General features: G+C 40.5%; 2 protein-coding genes across 2 annotated transcripts in view; one reads left to right on the top strand and one right to left on the bottom strand.

Annotated features, from left to right (window-relative positions):
* Positions 1-6,510, bottom strand: part of msh3 (mutS homolog 3 (E. coli)) — a 74,024-nt gene extending 67,514 nt beyond the window's left edge. Inside the window, exons 1-4 of the mRNA XM_033618604.2 lie at positions 6,244-6,510; positions 6,019-6,136; positions 5,421-5,722; positions 3,345-3,554 (exon numbers count right to left, since the gene is read on the bottom strand). Coding sequence (XP_033474495.2) covers positions 3,345-3,554; positions 5,421-5,722; positions 6,019-6,136; positions 6,244-6,501 — 888 coding nt within the window. The 5' untranslated portion in view covers positions 6,502-6,510. The remainder of the gene's footprint in view (positions 1-3,344; positions 3,555-5,420; positions 5,723-6,018; positions 6,137-6,243) is intronic.
* Positions 6,511-8,961: 2,451 nt separating this feature from the next.
* Positions 8,962-14,197, top strand: LOC117252987 (lymphocyte antigen 6G-like). Its single transcript, XM_033620302.2, has 4 exons — positions 8,962-9,063; positions 12,346-12,385; positions 13,698-13,805; positions 13,957-14,197. The coding sequence occupies exons 1-4, from the start codon at positions 9,025-9,027 to the stop codon at positions 14,109-14,111; spliced, it is 342 nt and encodes a 113-aa protein (XP_033476193.1). The 5' UTR covers positions 8,962-9,024; the 3' UTR covers positions 14,112-14,197.
* Positions 14,198-14,518: the final 321 nt, after the last annotated feature.

The following is a 14,518-nucleotide window of genomic DNA, read 5'->3' as shown; positions in this document are numbered from 1 at the left end:
GATTTGTATTGGCGTCGCTTTTCCTCGGTGGAGAGCCCTGAAGGAAGAAATTGGGCTGAGGGCAGACACGGATGTTGCCTTGCTGCTGTTGGACAAGTAAGTGACTTGGTTTATAATTATATTATGAGTAGTATGTATTGCTGTTACATGTACTGGACCTAGTACTTTATTATTTTCTTGGAAATGGTGCTATGAATGCAATGTAATGTTAGCAGCCTGGTGTTCGCCACGTTGTGTAGCATTGTGTACACGGTGTGAAGTGACTGTTACTCTGTGTACACGGTGTGTGGCGACTGGCGAGTGTTACTCTGTGTACGGTGTGTGGTGAGTGTTACTCTGTGTACACGGTGTGTGGCGACTGGCGAGTGTTACTCTGTGTACACGGTTTGTGGCGAGTGTTACTCTGTGTACACGGTGTGTGGCGAGTGTTACTCTGTGTACATTGAAGTGCCACCGGCTTATTAGTTGTAATAACACATTATCCGCTGGGAGGCGACAGAAGTTATGCAATATAGCTTTAAGCGGATTGATATTTATAGTTAATTTAAAAATTAGCGATTAAACCCACTTTTGGACCACGACCCACCAGCTGGGAACCCCTGATGTAAAGGGGTTATGTTATAGACCACTGTGTGCATTCATTTTTTTGCGTTTGTTTATGTATGCAGGCCGTTCAACCCAGCACAGGCGACGTGTTACTGGACTGTTTCCCTGATGGTCAGTATCGCTCTGAGCTGGAGGGTCGTATCCTAAAGATCAACCCTGTGGAGATCCTGGTGCCCTCTGACCTCTCCGAACAAACCAGCAGGCTCCTGCAGAGCATCGCCAATGCAAGGTAATCTGCTGTGTGGGCACTAGGGGGCGGCTTGTACCCATTTACTACATGACAGTTTATTCTCAGTGTGCTTACAAAAGAGTGTGTGTGTATATATCTGTTTGTGTGTGTGTGTGTGTGTGTGTGAGTTTAGTCTGTGTCACTCTGAGGGATTGTGTTTAGATTTCCCCGCGGCAGGTAGACAGTTGTTTTGTCTGGAGCTCTCTGGGCTCAGTCTGGATGAGGGAATCGATGCAGGCTCATTGAGGGGTTGTGCGGTAATGGCCCTCAGCATGCTGGGTTTCACCGCAGGGCTTAGCAGTTTCCAACCAGGGTCCAATCAGGATAAAGCCAAATAAATGGATGGGTTTTTTTAAAATAACTGTCATGATATATCAACTTGAGATTGTTTCATTCATCAAACGTGTAAAGTAGTTATGAATGCTGAAAAAAAGTTAAAAGTTAATAAAAGTTATAGTTAATAAAAGTTAATAAAAGTTGGCCCTCAAGGCCCCAGCAGGCTCAAATGCTGATAAATGTATTTGTGAGGCTTTAGAAGTTTTTACTCAGGGCCAAAGTAATAAAGTCCATCCCTATTTTATCCAGACTGCAGCTGCTGGGAAGTCCGATGGAGGAAACTAAAGATTAACATGGATATAAAATCGTATCCTAGTTTTACAGTGTAAATAACTTTTACTGTACAAACACATTCAGACTAATATCAACACCGTCATAGAAAACTACTGTCGTACAAAAGTGTAACATTTAAAATTTTTACGTCATTAAAAGGTTCCACTTTTTCAAGCCGGCCACCAAGTCATGAACATTAGAACAGGTTTGCATTCCTCTTGTTCATATTGGCCTGTAAAAGATTATTTTTTTAAAAGGTATACTATGCTGGATTTTCCTATCCACTATGACACTGATTTAAAAATATACTATGTAGCAATAAGTTACAAAAAACACCTTTTATACAGAGGGAACACACGTAACAATTACATTTATACCTGAAAATATTCTTTAACCTTCTGTGGTGCACATTATAATGCCAGATGATTACAAAAAACTTTAGCTTACGTAAAGCACCTGCAGCGGTAACCTGGTCACTTTACAAGGTAGCTACTGTGTTTTCTATATTATATTTGTACTGTGCAGTGTGTATACTGTTTCTATTGTGTTAGGCACGTGGATTTACTGCAGTGTGCATTGCACCTTGAATTTTATTTTTATTAATTGCATCTACTTGTTATGTGTAGGACCACAGATGGAAATTAGTGTTTCTCTAAATCTGGTGCAATCATGTTTTCATCTCCTGTAAATGATTAATGTCATTGCACACTGTCCTCTTGTAAATCACATAAACTAAACTAACATAGCTGTATTAAATATACAAAAGAGGGGTTTTGTTAATGGAAAATATTTAATAACCTCTTAAAAAACATTACAAAATGAACTCTTTCATACACTTGTTTGTCTGAACGTTGCCCTCAGACAACACTGTGGAACAGCCCACAGGAATGAAAGCATTAAAGAGTGAAAGCATATTTCAGCAACTTTACATCAATAATTTAGCAAATTAAACTGTCATACCCCTCTTCAAAACAAAATATTGAGTTACACTTCAGTGTCTGATTATTTGTTTTACATTTAAAAGCCTGTTTTCAGTCTCCCAGTGTGTGTCTTTCCTGACATACTGTATGTTGCCACCATTTGTTGTGTTGCTGCTGGGTTACTAGCAGCTTGTCTTCCACACCTTTAAATTCTAATTTATCCCTGCTAACATTAAGCGGGAGTGATAATTTTACCCTCTGCTTCTTTGAAGAGTTACTGAATAATATTGCATTCATTCTGTAAATGAAAGAAAAAATGTGTGTAAAATATAAGCATACAGGCTGCACTGCAGAGACAACACTCAAAGTGCACTGTTGTAGTAGGCTATGCAGTGTGACGGCCTGAACTTTATCGCGGCTAATATTATTAAATGTTTCTAGGTTCATTTGTGGAGATAAAAAGAAACTTGTTATGACTGTTATACATTTAGCAGTACATAAACATAAATAAAAAAGTACCAAAAAAATGTTGTGATGGGAATTCATAAGTGTACAGTGTTATTTTCTATTTTTTTATTATCAAATAAAGCACATTAAACAATAAAAACTAAACTCTACTCATCTGTTATTGTGATAACAGAAAAATACCCTTTCTATTTTTGTGAGGAAAGATGATGGAGCTGAACAGTGTGAGAAAGGCCCCAAGAAAGGGAATCAACATGGCCTCCAGAGAGTAGTGTGAAAATATAAACAGTGCTGTTGGTTTCTTTAAGGTCCTGGCATCATATTCCAGGATGAATTGTGTGAGTGTAAACAGACAGAAATGGGATGTTACTGTTACTGAGTGGCAACACGGCACCATAGAGGGTTAAATGATTTCAAGATGAAGACAATATCCATAACTTTCACACAGTAATATATGTGATAAATTTTGGATTGATACTGTTAATTCTCTTCCACAGATGCTTTTCAGTTCTCACCTCTGCATCCTCCCCAAAGAACCTGTACTTGTATCCACACTCCACAGCCAGCAACGCATCCTTATGCTGCTGTTTCAGCTGGATGACCTGCAGCTCCAGGGGAGTGTACACACTCTTTGAGCGTCTGGAGGGGGCGCTAGACTCTGATGGGGGACTCTGCTCTGCACTCCTTCCTCCTCCTGGCTTGGCAAACTGAGAAAAGCGGAACCCCTGCAACAGAAAACAAAACGTATAAAATCACTCTTTGTCCTTTTAGTAGAAACTGTCCCCAGCTCAAATTACAAAGTTCTTTATTCTGCTCTAACAGAGCAGAAGAAACTAACTTAACTTCGCTGTGCGTGTTTAGTCACTTCATCTTTTATTTGATGTTGTCTATAGCCCAACAAGAACCCATTTCAGAAGAAGTTGGGACAGGGGCAGCAAAAGACTGGGAAAGTTGTTAAATGTTTGAAAAACACCTGGAACATTCCACAGGTAAAGGTAATAGAATCATTAGTGTGAATAATCATTTCATTTTTCTGTAACCGCTTATCCTCTTGAGGGTCGCGGGGGGGCTGGAGCCTATCCCAGCTGACATTGGGCGAGAGGCGGGGTACACCCTGGACATGTCACCAGACTATCACAGGGCTGACACATAGAGACAGACAACCATTCACACTCACATTCACACCTACGGGCAATTTAGAGTCACCAATTAACCTGCATGTCTTTGGACTGTGGGAGGAAGCTGGAGCACCTGGACATGCAAACTCCGCACAGAAGGGATCCCCCACCCTGGGTTTGAACCTGTGAGGCGGCAACGCTAACCACTATAACACCGTGCCGCCTGTGGGCAAATAGTCCAGCTGTTTAAAAATGTTCTCAATGCAGATTTACAAAGACATTTAGGATTTCACCATCTGCATTCCATAGTATCATCAAAAGATTCAGAGAAACCGGAGAAATCTCTGCCTGTAAGGGGCAGGGCTGAAAACCAGTATTGAATGCCTGTGACCTTTGACCCCTCAGGCTGCACTGCATTAAAAACCAACATGACTGGATAAAAGATATTACTACATGGGTTCAGAAACACTTTGGAAAACCATTGTCGGTGAACTACAGTTTGTCGCTACATCTACAAATGCAAGTTAAGACCGCAACACGAAAAGTGAAAGCCAGATATCAACAACATCCAGAGAGACTGCCGACTTCTCCGGGCCTAACCTCATCTGAGATGGACTGATGCAAAGTGGGAAACTGTGCTGTGGTCCGACGAGTCCACAGTTCAGACTGTTTTGGGAAATCATGGACCTCGTGTCCTCTGGTCTGGAGAGGAAAGGGACCATCCAGACTGTCACCAGCACAAACTACAAAGCCAGTATCTGTGAGGGTATGGAGGTGTGTTAGTGCCCATGGCATCATGAGTAACTGTCTGTGAGAGCACCATGAATGCTGAAAAGATACGTAGAGGATTTTGGAGCAACATATGCTGCCATCCAGATTACGTCTATTTCAGGGATGTTCCTGTATACTCCAGCAAGACAATGTCAAGCTACGTTCTGCATGTGTTACAGCAGTGTGGTTTCATAGTTAAAGAGTGCAGGTAATAAACTGGCCTGTGTGCAGTCCACACCTGTCTCCCATTGAACATGTGTGGAGCATTACGAAGCACAAAATACAACAACGGAGAGTTAAGTCGTACATCAAGCAAGAATAAGAAATAATTTTACTTTCAATACTTCCACAGTTACAGTCCTCAGGTCCCGAACACTTGCTGAGTGCTGTTGAAAGAAAAGGTGATGGGACACAGTGGTAAACACGTTCAGCACTGTCCCACCTTTTTTGGAACGTGTTTCAGATCATAAGGGATTTGCAAATCATTGCATTTTGTTGTTATTTACGTTTCACGCAGAGTCCCAACTTCCAGAGACAAAACTGAAACTCCACACAGCTTAAACTCTAAAACATCATTGACACTTCTCTCCAAAGGTCAGAGGTCAGCTCCTATGGTGCCGCCGTGCTCATAGACACTCTAGCAGGGCAAAACATCCTCTGATGACAGTCATGTGATGAAGTCAACATCTACATACTGTGTACCTGTTTTGTAGCAGCCAGAACTGAGCTCTCCTTTTCTTCAGCCTCCTCCTCTTCGTCCTCACGCTCCTCCTCTGTCGGCTGAAGTCCTTTGTTGTCGCTGTTTTGATCTTTAACGTCCCAAGGAGACACACCGCTGCTTCCTCTTTCACTGATTTTACTGTCAGCCCCCTCTGTCCTCTTTTCTCCCCTCTGAGCGTCGCTGTGCCCGATACTGGGCTCAGCTGAGCAGGTGAAGCCTTTCAGCCTCTCCAAGGTGGAGGCGCAGAGGGTGGCTGCTCCTCGCCTAGAGGTTTGCGTCGTCTCTGGAGTGAGAAGAAATACAGTTCCATGAAAGAAATTCAAATATATTTGTGACAGTTTTTCATACATAATCTTCACCTGGGTGCACTCAGGAAGATTTTCTCCTGCATTTAAGCACCGGTGTGTCACACCAGCAACCAAAATGCATCATAACAACTCCATCTTATATCTCTCCCACACTACAAACATTACTGCACATGCTGTTTGGAGAGGTGTGATGCTTTCAGAAGCCATGTGTGATGTGTGTGAGGGCTGAGAAGAAATGGACTGACTTCCTGTTTGAGGTGCACACACTCACCTTTAGTGTCCTGGCAGGGTGCCAGCTCACAGTCCAAATCCTCCACCTGTTGGTCTTGCACAGGAAGCCTGGCTCGTTTTGGTGACAAACCAAAATCATCATCAGGGGAAAGTTTCTTCTGCAGGACAAAGGCAGCAGAGCTTCAGTAATTAGCAGCAAGTTTAGCATGTCTGCTCTGAGCATGTGTGTTCATCTGTGTGTGTGTATTCACTGGAGCAAACTAACCTTGCCTCTTGAAAGCTGGTGCACAGCAGGGTTTTGGTTAATCCCACACTGAGTGTTGGAGGCACTGCTGCTGCTGCTGCTGCTGCTCAGCCCTCCGAAGTACCTGCTGATGGAGGTCTGGGTGGTGCAGGACTTCTTCACAGACTTTGGCATGTTTGAATGTGTCTTTATGTGCCATGCATCGTGAAATAAACGTGTAGAAGTCTGCGCACATGCGAAGCTACATAGAGCAGTGAGGAGCTTTAGCAAAGTAAACATAGCTCGGCGCATGTGCTGAGATCACCCGGGCGCGTAAATGACGCAGCGAGCGTCAAGCCAATCAGAACGCGAGAAGGTTTCCGGTTATATTTTTCGAAATAAAACCATTTATTTAGACTATGTTTTTTGTTTCTTTTTGCACACCTAGTCCGTTTTGAGGTTTGATTTTATTTACTGTTATTATTTTATTTTTATTTTTTTCATTCTTTAGTTAATCCCCCCACTGCAAAAGAAACCTACATCTCTAAAAAAAAAACCAAAAAAAAACAACTTTTAATTCATGGGCCACATACAGTCTGATTTGCTACCAGGTGGGCTTCACCAGTAAAACCATTGAATAACATCCTATAAATAACAAACACCTCCAAATTTTTCCTTTTTTTATCTCTAGTATTTTTTTTTTTTTTATTTAACCTTTTTTAACCAGGAAGTCCCATTGACACTGAAAATCTCTTTCAAAAGAGAGACCTGGCCGAGGTAGCAGCCAATCAATACACATTTAAAATGCAACAAATACAAATTCACAATAAAACTATTCGAACATAGTGGCCTCTTAAGAAAAACAAGCACATCTCTGTCACCACATTCTTAATGATGATGCCCTTAAATTCATCAATGAATATAAGTGTTTCAAATTTTAGATCTGATATGAAGTAGCCTACATTTTAAAAACGCTCATCCATGTACAACACAGATGGCAAACAGCCTGTGATTTCTCTAAAAGAATAAATGCAATTTCAACAATATGTCTCAGTTTTTCCAAATTCAGTCAGTCCACTACTCAGTGTCATTACATGTTTGTTTTTCTTTCTTTTTTTTATAATTCAAACTTTTATTGATTTTGGTAAGGTTGGTACATGACACATCAAATGAGACATTCACTCTTGAGGAAATACAATACAAACAGGGTGATCTTTTTTAAAAAGAAATAAATATAAAAAATGGGCAGGACAAGACAAAAATCACACTTCCAGGCCCCCAAACAATGCAAAATAATTCCAAAAATCCCCCCAGATGGGTCTATGAGCACAGTTGGTCACCCTAGTCTACATGTTTAATTTTCATACATTTCCATTCCTGTGTAGTAATGCTGACATTTGTTTGTTTGTTTGTTTAGCACGTATTAAAAAAAAGTCAACATTACAATTACCATAAAAAAATTGACAATCAGTAATACAATTACCATTAAAACAATTTACAGGTGGTGATATAAGAACTTCTTTTTAGGAAAAAAAAAAAAAAAAGAACAATGGGGAACATGCAAGGAGGTCCAAAAACCCTCAAGGGGCTTGACAAGAGGACTTCCCTAAATAAACATTAAATTAGACATTGTCATGTGCATAAAGGCATCACCACACCAAACCAAAGTGGAGGCTATAGAGGAAGCAGGTTAAGTTATCACCTGCCTACAAACCATTTACAAATCAAAAGTTTTGCAAGCACCTTAGCAGCAGGGTTCCACCAATACTGTTTTAAGATAAAAATGTAATACAGATTCTTTTGTGCTGAAGCTGCTGATTGACAATATTTAACACAATGTTCGATATCTTTAAATATGACCACAATAAGTTTTCATTGCTTTTTCAGAGAGCTGTATTCTCGTCAGGGTGGAAAAATCTCTGAGGCCTTCACAAGTACATCACTATTAGGTGGGCAAAGTCATCCAGTGGGCCTGACTGGACACTTTGGTGGGCCGGTTCTGGCCCCGGGACATCTGTTTGAAACCACAATAGTGTGAGAGAACATAACGGAAGATCAGAGAATAAGGAACAACAACGAGATAGACAGACAATGCCAGGGGTTAAAAATAAATGGTGATACAGATAAATACAAGATATGCAATAAAATTATACCGAGTCCTGATGTAGGATTCTGCTTCCTTTTTAAAGGTGCAGAAAGAGGGTTTGATTTTTAATACCTTACATTTATGGATATAAAACTTGGCCAGCAATATGATGAGTTTACACAGGTTACACAGAAAAAAAACTCATTTTCTAGTTCTTACTTATAACTTGTAAACCCAAACAGTATATCTGTAAAGCAAAGTACAAAAGCATCATATTATAGTCCAACAGATCCCTTACCACAGAGTCAGAGTGTGTTCACAAGTCCAGTACAAAGGGGAGACAGTTTCTGGTTGCATGTTACAAAATGCACATGGTGTCGTTGTCCTTCTTGAACCTGACTAAAAATGACTTGACAGGGTAACAGGGATGAATGAGCTCAAAGGAAACCTCTTTAACTTTAATAACCGGTAGATATCTGTTAGAAAGAGAGCATATTTTTTATAGGCCCTGAACAAGCTTATTCTGAGTTGCTATTACTTACAGGAGAGAGACACAGTCAGTTAGGAATGATGTGCAGATTTTTTTTTGTTATGTTTAAAGACTTTGACTTGTGGCATATCATCTCATCTAGTTGCATCATCTTATTGCCCTTTTATTTTGAAACGTACTTAATTACTTCCTGTCTCATTATGTGCCAAAGAGAGCCTCCTCTGCATCTGCGTCTCCAGACTTAACAATGTGCCCTAATTACAGACAAGAACACTATTATACCACAGTAAGTACCACTTCATAATGTCTCATATCATTGCGACAAATAATTAAGAACAGAAATTATTATAAAAATATAACCTACTGGTCATGAACAAAGGCCAGGCTGCTTTTTCAGTAACAACAGTGGATTGTCCTTCCTACAAATGTTAGAGACTATTAGTTTAAAACTAATGTTGTAAAAATGTATGAAAGACAAGACAGTTGTGTTTTTATTAAGGTCTGATAAAGCCTCTCCAAACATTTAGGCTCTATGCTGGTCTGTCCTACAGGTATGTGTGGCTATATATTAATGTTTTACATTTTTTTATGTGCAGTATATCCACGCCTAAGGACAAGGACGAAAATTAGCATTGTGCTGCATCTGGTGCAATCCATATACACTCACTTTATTAGGTACACCTTGTTAGTACCAGGTTGGACCCCTTTTGCCTTCAGAACTGCCTTAATTCTTGGTGTCACAGATTCAACAAGGTGCTAGAAACATTCCTCAGAGATTTTGGTCCATATTGACATGATAGCATCACACAGTTGCTGCAGATTTGTCGGCTGCACATCCATGATGTAAATCTCCCGTTCCACCACATCCCAAAGGTGCTCTATTAGACTGAGATCTGGTGACTGTGGAGGCCATTGGAGTACAGTGAACTCATTGTCATGTTCAAGAAACCAGTATGAGATGATTTGAGCTTTGTGACATGATGCATTATCCTGCTGGAAGTAGCCATCAGAAGATGGGTACACTGTGGTCATAAAGGGATGGACACGGTCAGCAACAATACTCAGGTAGGCTGTGGTGTTTAAACCATGCTCAGTTGGTACTAAGGGGCCCAAAGTGTGCCAAGAAAATATCCCCCACACCATTACACCACCACCACCAGCCTGAACCATTGATACAAGGCAGGATGGATCCATGCTTTCATGTTCATCTGAATGTGGCAGCAGAAATCCAGACACATCAGACCAGGCAACATTTTTCCAATCTTCTATTGTCCAGTTTTGGTGAGCCTGTGTGAACTATAGCCTCAGTTTCCTGTTGTTAGCTGACAGGAGTGGCACCTGGTGTGGTCTTCTGCTGCTGTAGCCCATCTGCTTCAAGGTTCAACATGTTGTTCATTCAGAGATGGTCTTCTGCAGACCTTGGTTGTAACCAGTGGTTATTTGAGTTACTGTTGCCTTTCTATCATCTTGAACCAGTCTGGCCATTCAGATCAGCAGTTTCTGAAATTCCCAGACCAGTCCGTTCCACGTTCAAAGTCACTTAAATCACCTTTCTTCCCCATTCGCTCAGTTTGAACTTCAGCAGGTCGTCTTCACCATGTCTACATGCCTAAATGCATTAAGCTGCTGCCACGTGATTGGCTGATTAGCTATTTGCGTTAATGAGGAGTTGAACAGGTGTATCTAATAAAGTGGCCGGTGAGTGTATTGTTCAGTCCCTGTTTTAAATAAAACAATAAATGAACAAAATAACATGATTATGAAACACGGACAATCTTTCCAATAAGAAAGGCAAGTGGATTAGTTAGGTCTGGCAGCTTGTCGCATAGAGCAGCCACTGTATTCACATACTAAACTGTACTGGATTAGATTGGATTTCATGTGATTACTAAATGGGTGTGTGTGTGTGTGTGTGTGTGTTTCGGGGTGGCAACGTACAGTATAACAGTCAGCAGGTAGAGCACTGGGATCAGGTGTTAGGCGTTTCCAAAAACATACAAGTTGTAACACAGTGCATTAGAGAGCGGTTCTATCCTTCTTGGGTGTCCATAAATTTACTTCAGTTTTGGCCATTAGTGGAGACATGGGATGGAAACCTCCAAACATCAGGCATAAATGGCATGCTTCGGCTATGGAATAAACCTGTGAAGATGTCGGATCAGAGACTCGCTAAAAAGATATTTAATTGGGACATCTCTCCCGCTGTCATCCCTGGACTAATAAGTCGAAATCATTATTCTATTTGAACAACTTGTCACTTATTTTTCAGAACAGGTTACTTTGTGATATTCAGGAGATAAGAAGTGAAATGTTTCACATGTTTAGAGAAAAATGGACTGTTATTTGGTATAAATCAAAACTACAAACTTATTGTCTCATGAAGAAAAGCAATGTGGAACGTTACGTGTAAGTATAAGTATATTCTAGACAAAAGACAAAAGACCCCTGTGTGCACAGTTGCACTCACGACAATTAGCCTTAGAGACTGGAGGGTTTAATGCAGTGGTTCCCAACCTTTTTCTTGAGGGACCCATATTTTTACCATTGTAGACTTTGGTCACGTTACACACACCCATATTCTCACGATACATATTTTAAAAAGTTTCCATACAATTTTTTTTTATCTTTTTTAAATAAATGAATACGCTTTTAATATAACCCTTAAATGTATATGTTTTTGACACAAATTTTGACACATAGCACATTAAAATTATCAAGGGGGCTTTATGACCCAGCCTTGGCTTTTTGGTGCCCCCCTAAATAGGTCGTGCCCTCCGGTTGGGAACCACAGGTTTAACGCCACCCCAGTGGAAGACAGAATTTTTTTGCTGTGTAATTTAGGTGAAGTTGAGAATGAGGTCCATTTCTTACAGCCCCATATATGAGGACAATCAATCATTACACACAGAAGACACTACTTTTATCTAACAAAATAATAAAAGCCCATTTGATCCTTATCCTGACCAGATTTTTTGTCATGCCAAACTGATGACATCGCCTGGTAGCCTGGTCAGAGGCTGACCAATGGCTCAGCACGTAGCCTACTGTAGGGTCACTTTGTGTCAAAGTTTTCCATTTGGCTTACTCTTCTCTATTTCAATACCTCATGTACCCTCTCCCCGATCATTATTTTTAGCTTTATTTGTTCTCGTGAAGGAGCACCTGATTAACAAAGGCTAATGTATTTTAAGAACCACAAGAGGGAAGTGAAAGTGCTTTCTCTCTATTCGTCCAGACAAGCAATTAGGGGGGGTTGAAAAATAATGTGAACATTTATCACACAAATATATATTTTTTTCTGCCACTAAAGATGGTCTCATAGTCTATCAAACAGCATTAAGTTTTTGTAATCTTTTTCAAAAAGTGGATGGCTTTCTCTGGGACAATGAGGTCACTTTAGGGGTGACATTATTCAGGTCACTTGGGAGGAGTCTTTGTGAAGAAATGCAAATGTTCAAGTTCTGAAAGAAGACTGCAGCTAAGTTGAGCTGAAAGAGGAAGGCTTCCTTCCAGTTCTCTTCTCACTTGGCTGATTAACAATCTGTTTTTCTCCCTGTTCACAATGCAGCTTTATGGAGCTCTGATCCTGTTTATGACTCTGTCTACAGGTAAGAACCGCTTTCGAGTTTGGCCAGTGTGCATTTACTAAATATACTTTACTAATAATACTTTACTGTGAATTTAAAGTTAGTTTTAAAGGTTTAAAGGTTTTTGTAAAAGCTAAAAAGGGAAGTGGTGTCAGAGAGTTAAAGTAATAGTTTGACATGTCGGGAAATATGTTAATCTATGAGAAGATTGAACTGGTTAGCATTAAGCGTGGGAACAGAAATGATCACATTATGTTTTGTTTTCTCAGTGCTTGTGTAAACATTTGTGGTTTTATGGCAGTTATGGGTCAAACTGTTTGCTCTGAAACAGTGACCTCCAGTAATCTTCACTGGTTAACCTCATAGTGGTGAAAAGATGCCAATAAAAGGAATATATTGCCCAGTTAGAGCACTTGATGGTCAGTGGGTCACTAGGGCGCTAGTCATCATACCAAGGCTTAGTCAGTGGCCTTCAACGTCTGATACTGACCTGCCTTGACATCCTTTAACATCTGTATAAGACACACCAGGCTGAGTTCTTATTAGACAGTCAGAGCAACTGATGTAGAAAAAGAGCAAGAAATCTAATGTTGAGAGGAGGTCGGGGAGCAGTGGTGGGTAAAACACAAGACTTTCACCTAGGAGATCAGTGTTTGGGTCCTGTGGGAAACCAAAAGTCAATGTCAAAATATTTTAACTACGAAATAGTGTGTGAAGTATGTCGTTTGTTATGTTACCTCAGTAACATACGGATTTTAACCCAGACAATGATCTTTTATCTGAACTTAATGAGGTACTTTTGTTGCTGAAACCTAACAAAGTAAATCTAAAAACTATAAACTGGAAGTTACTGAAAGTGCGTACTGAGCGGAAACTGTACAGCTGCTGTGAACACGGACATGTTTTTTGAAAAGACACTATATATGTAATCTGGTGCTGTAGGGTCAGCCAGAGCATTATTGTTTGACGTGTAGGGACACTGACCAAGTGTCAGTTTTGGGACGAGTTGGAGGTGAGAATGTGTTGCAACCTTAAACCTTTAACTTTAATCTATTGACCTCATTTATGGGTTGAGAGGCAGGTTCAGAGCTCATACAAGTGTTTGCAGTTTGCTGACATGGTTGTGGTTTTGTGTTTTGTGTGGTTATATTAACGGTTTTGAAAAGTGTTAAAGCTCAAAGGAAAGTTTTTGAAATCTAGAGAATGATGTTGACCTATGATTTGCTTAATGTGTGTAAGCGAGAGAAAAGCTGTGACATAAACTGGTAATAAACCAAAGTGATGTGTGCTCTGTAGCATATCTTGACCTGATGTGCTCTGTGTCTCTGTACAGCGTGTGGATTACGATGCTACACGTGCACAGCCACCGACCCGCACTCCTGCACAGACACTAAATCTTGTCCCGTCATCTTCAACCGTTGTTTCTCTCTCAGAGTAGACGGTAAGTTTTTCTTTCAAGTCTCTGTAACTAATATTGCACACACCAAAATCAATCATCAAACTGCTGATTCAACATGCTGCTGTACCAAATGTCTGGTGTATCTGATATGTTTTGCAAACTGAGAGGTTTTTTTTCCCATCGTCCTTGGCAGGATATAACATGGTCACCAAGGGCTGCCAAACCAGCATAGCATGTGGAGGTGCCATGGCTTGCTGTGAAGGGAACTTGTGTAACAGTGCCATACCCACTGGTCCCAGTGTCATCCTCCTGCTGGTATCTTCAGCCATCATCACACTCTTCCTCTGAGGCTCTGGGATTTTGTTATTACAATGCTGCACTTTTTTCTGACCCCATTTGTACAGCTGAATGAGAATAAACAACTTCAATGTTAAGCTGCTGTTACATTAACATTTATATTTAAGTCTGAATCAAAGTGGTGGACGCACTGACTAACATGGCCATGTTTAGAGCCACAGTACTGCTATACAGATGGTTCAGTGGTCAGAAGACCAATATGTTGGTTTAAAACCTGGTTGGTCAAGGCTCCATACAGGTGTCCCCCGTGTAAAGTTGTGTTACATGAACCTTCTTTTAAGAAACTCAGTCGTGCTTTAAAGATCCAGTGTGTAGGATACAGGGGCATCTATTCATATAAATGGTCTATAATATTCACAACTATGTTTTCATAAATGTTCAATCACCTGAAAATAAGA

The sequence above is a fragment of the Epinephelus lanceolatus genome, chromosome 9 (assembly GCF_041903045.1).
Source record: "Epinephelus lanceolatus isolate andai-2023 chromosome 9, ASM4190304v1, whole genome shotgun sequence".
Taxonomy (NCBI): domain Eukaryota; kingdom Metazoa; phylum Chordata; class Actinopteri; order Perciformes; family Serranidae; genus Epinephelus; species Epinephelus lanceolatus.
This window is presented reverse-complemented; position numbering and strand designations above follow the sequence as displayed.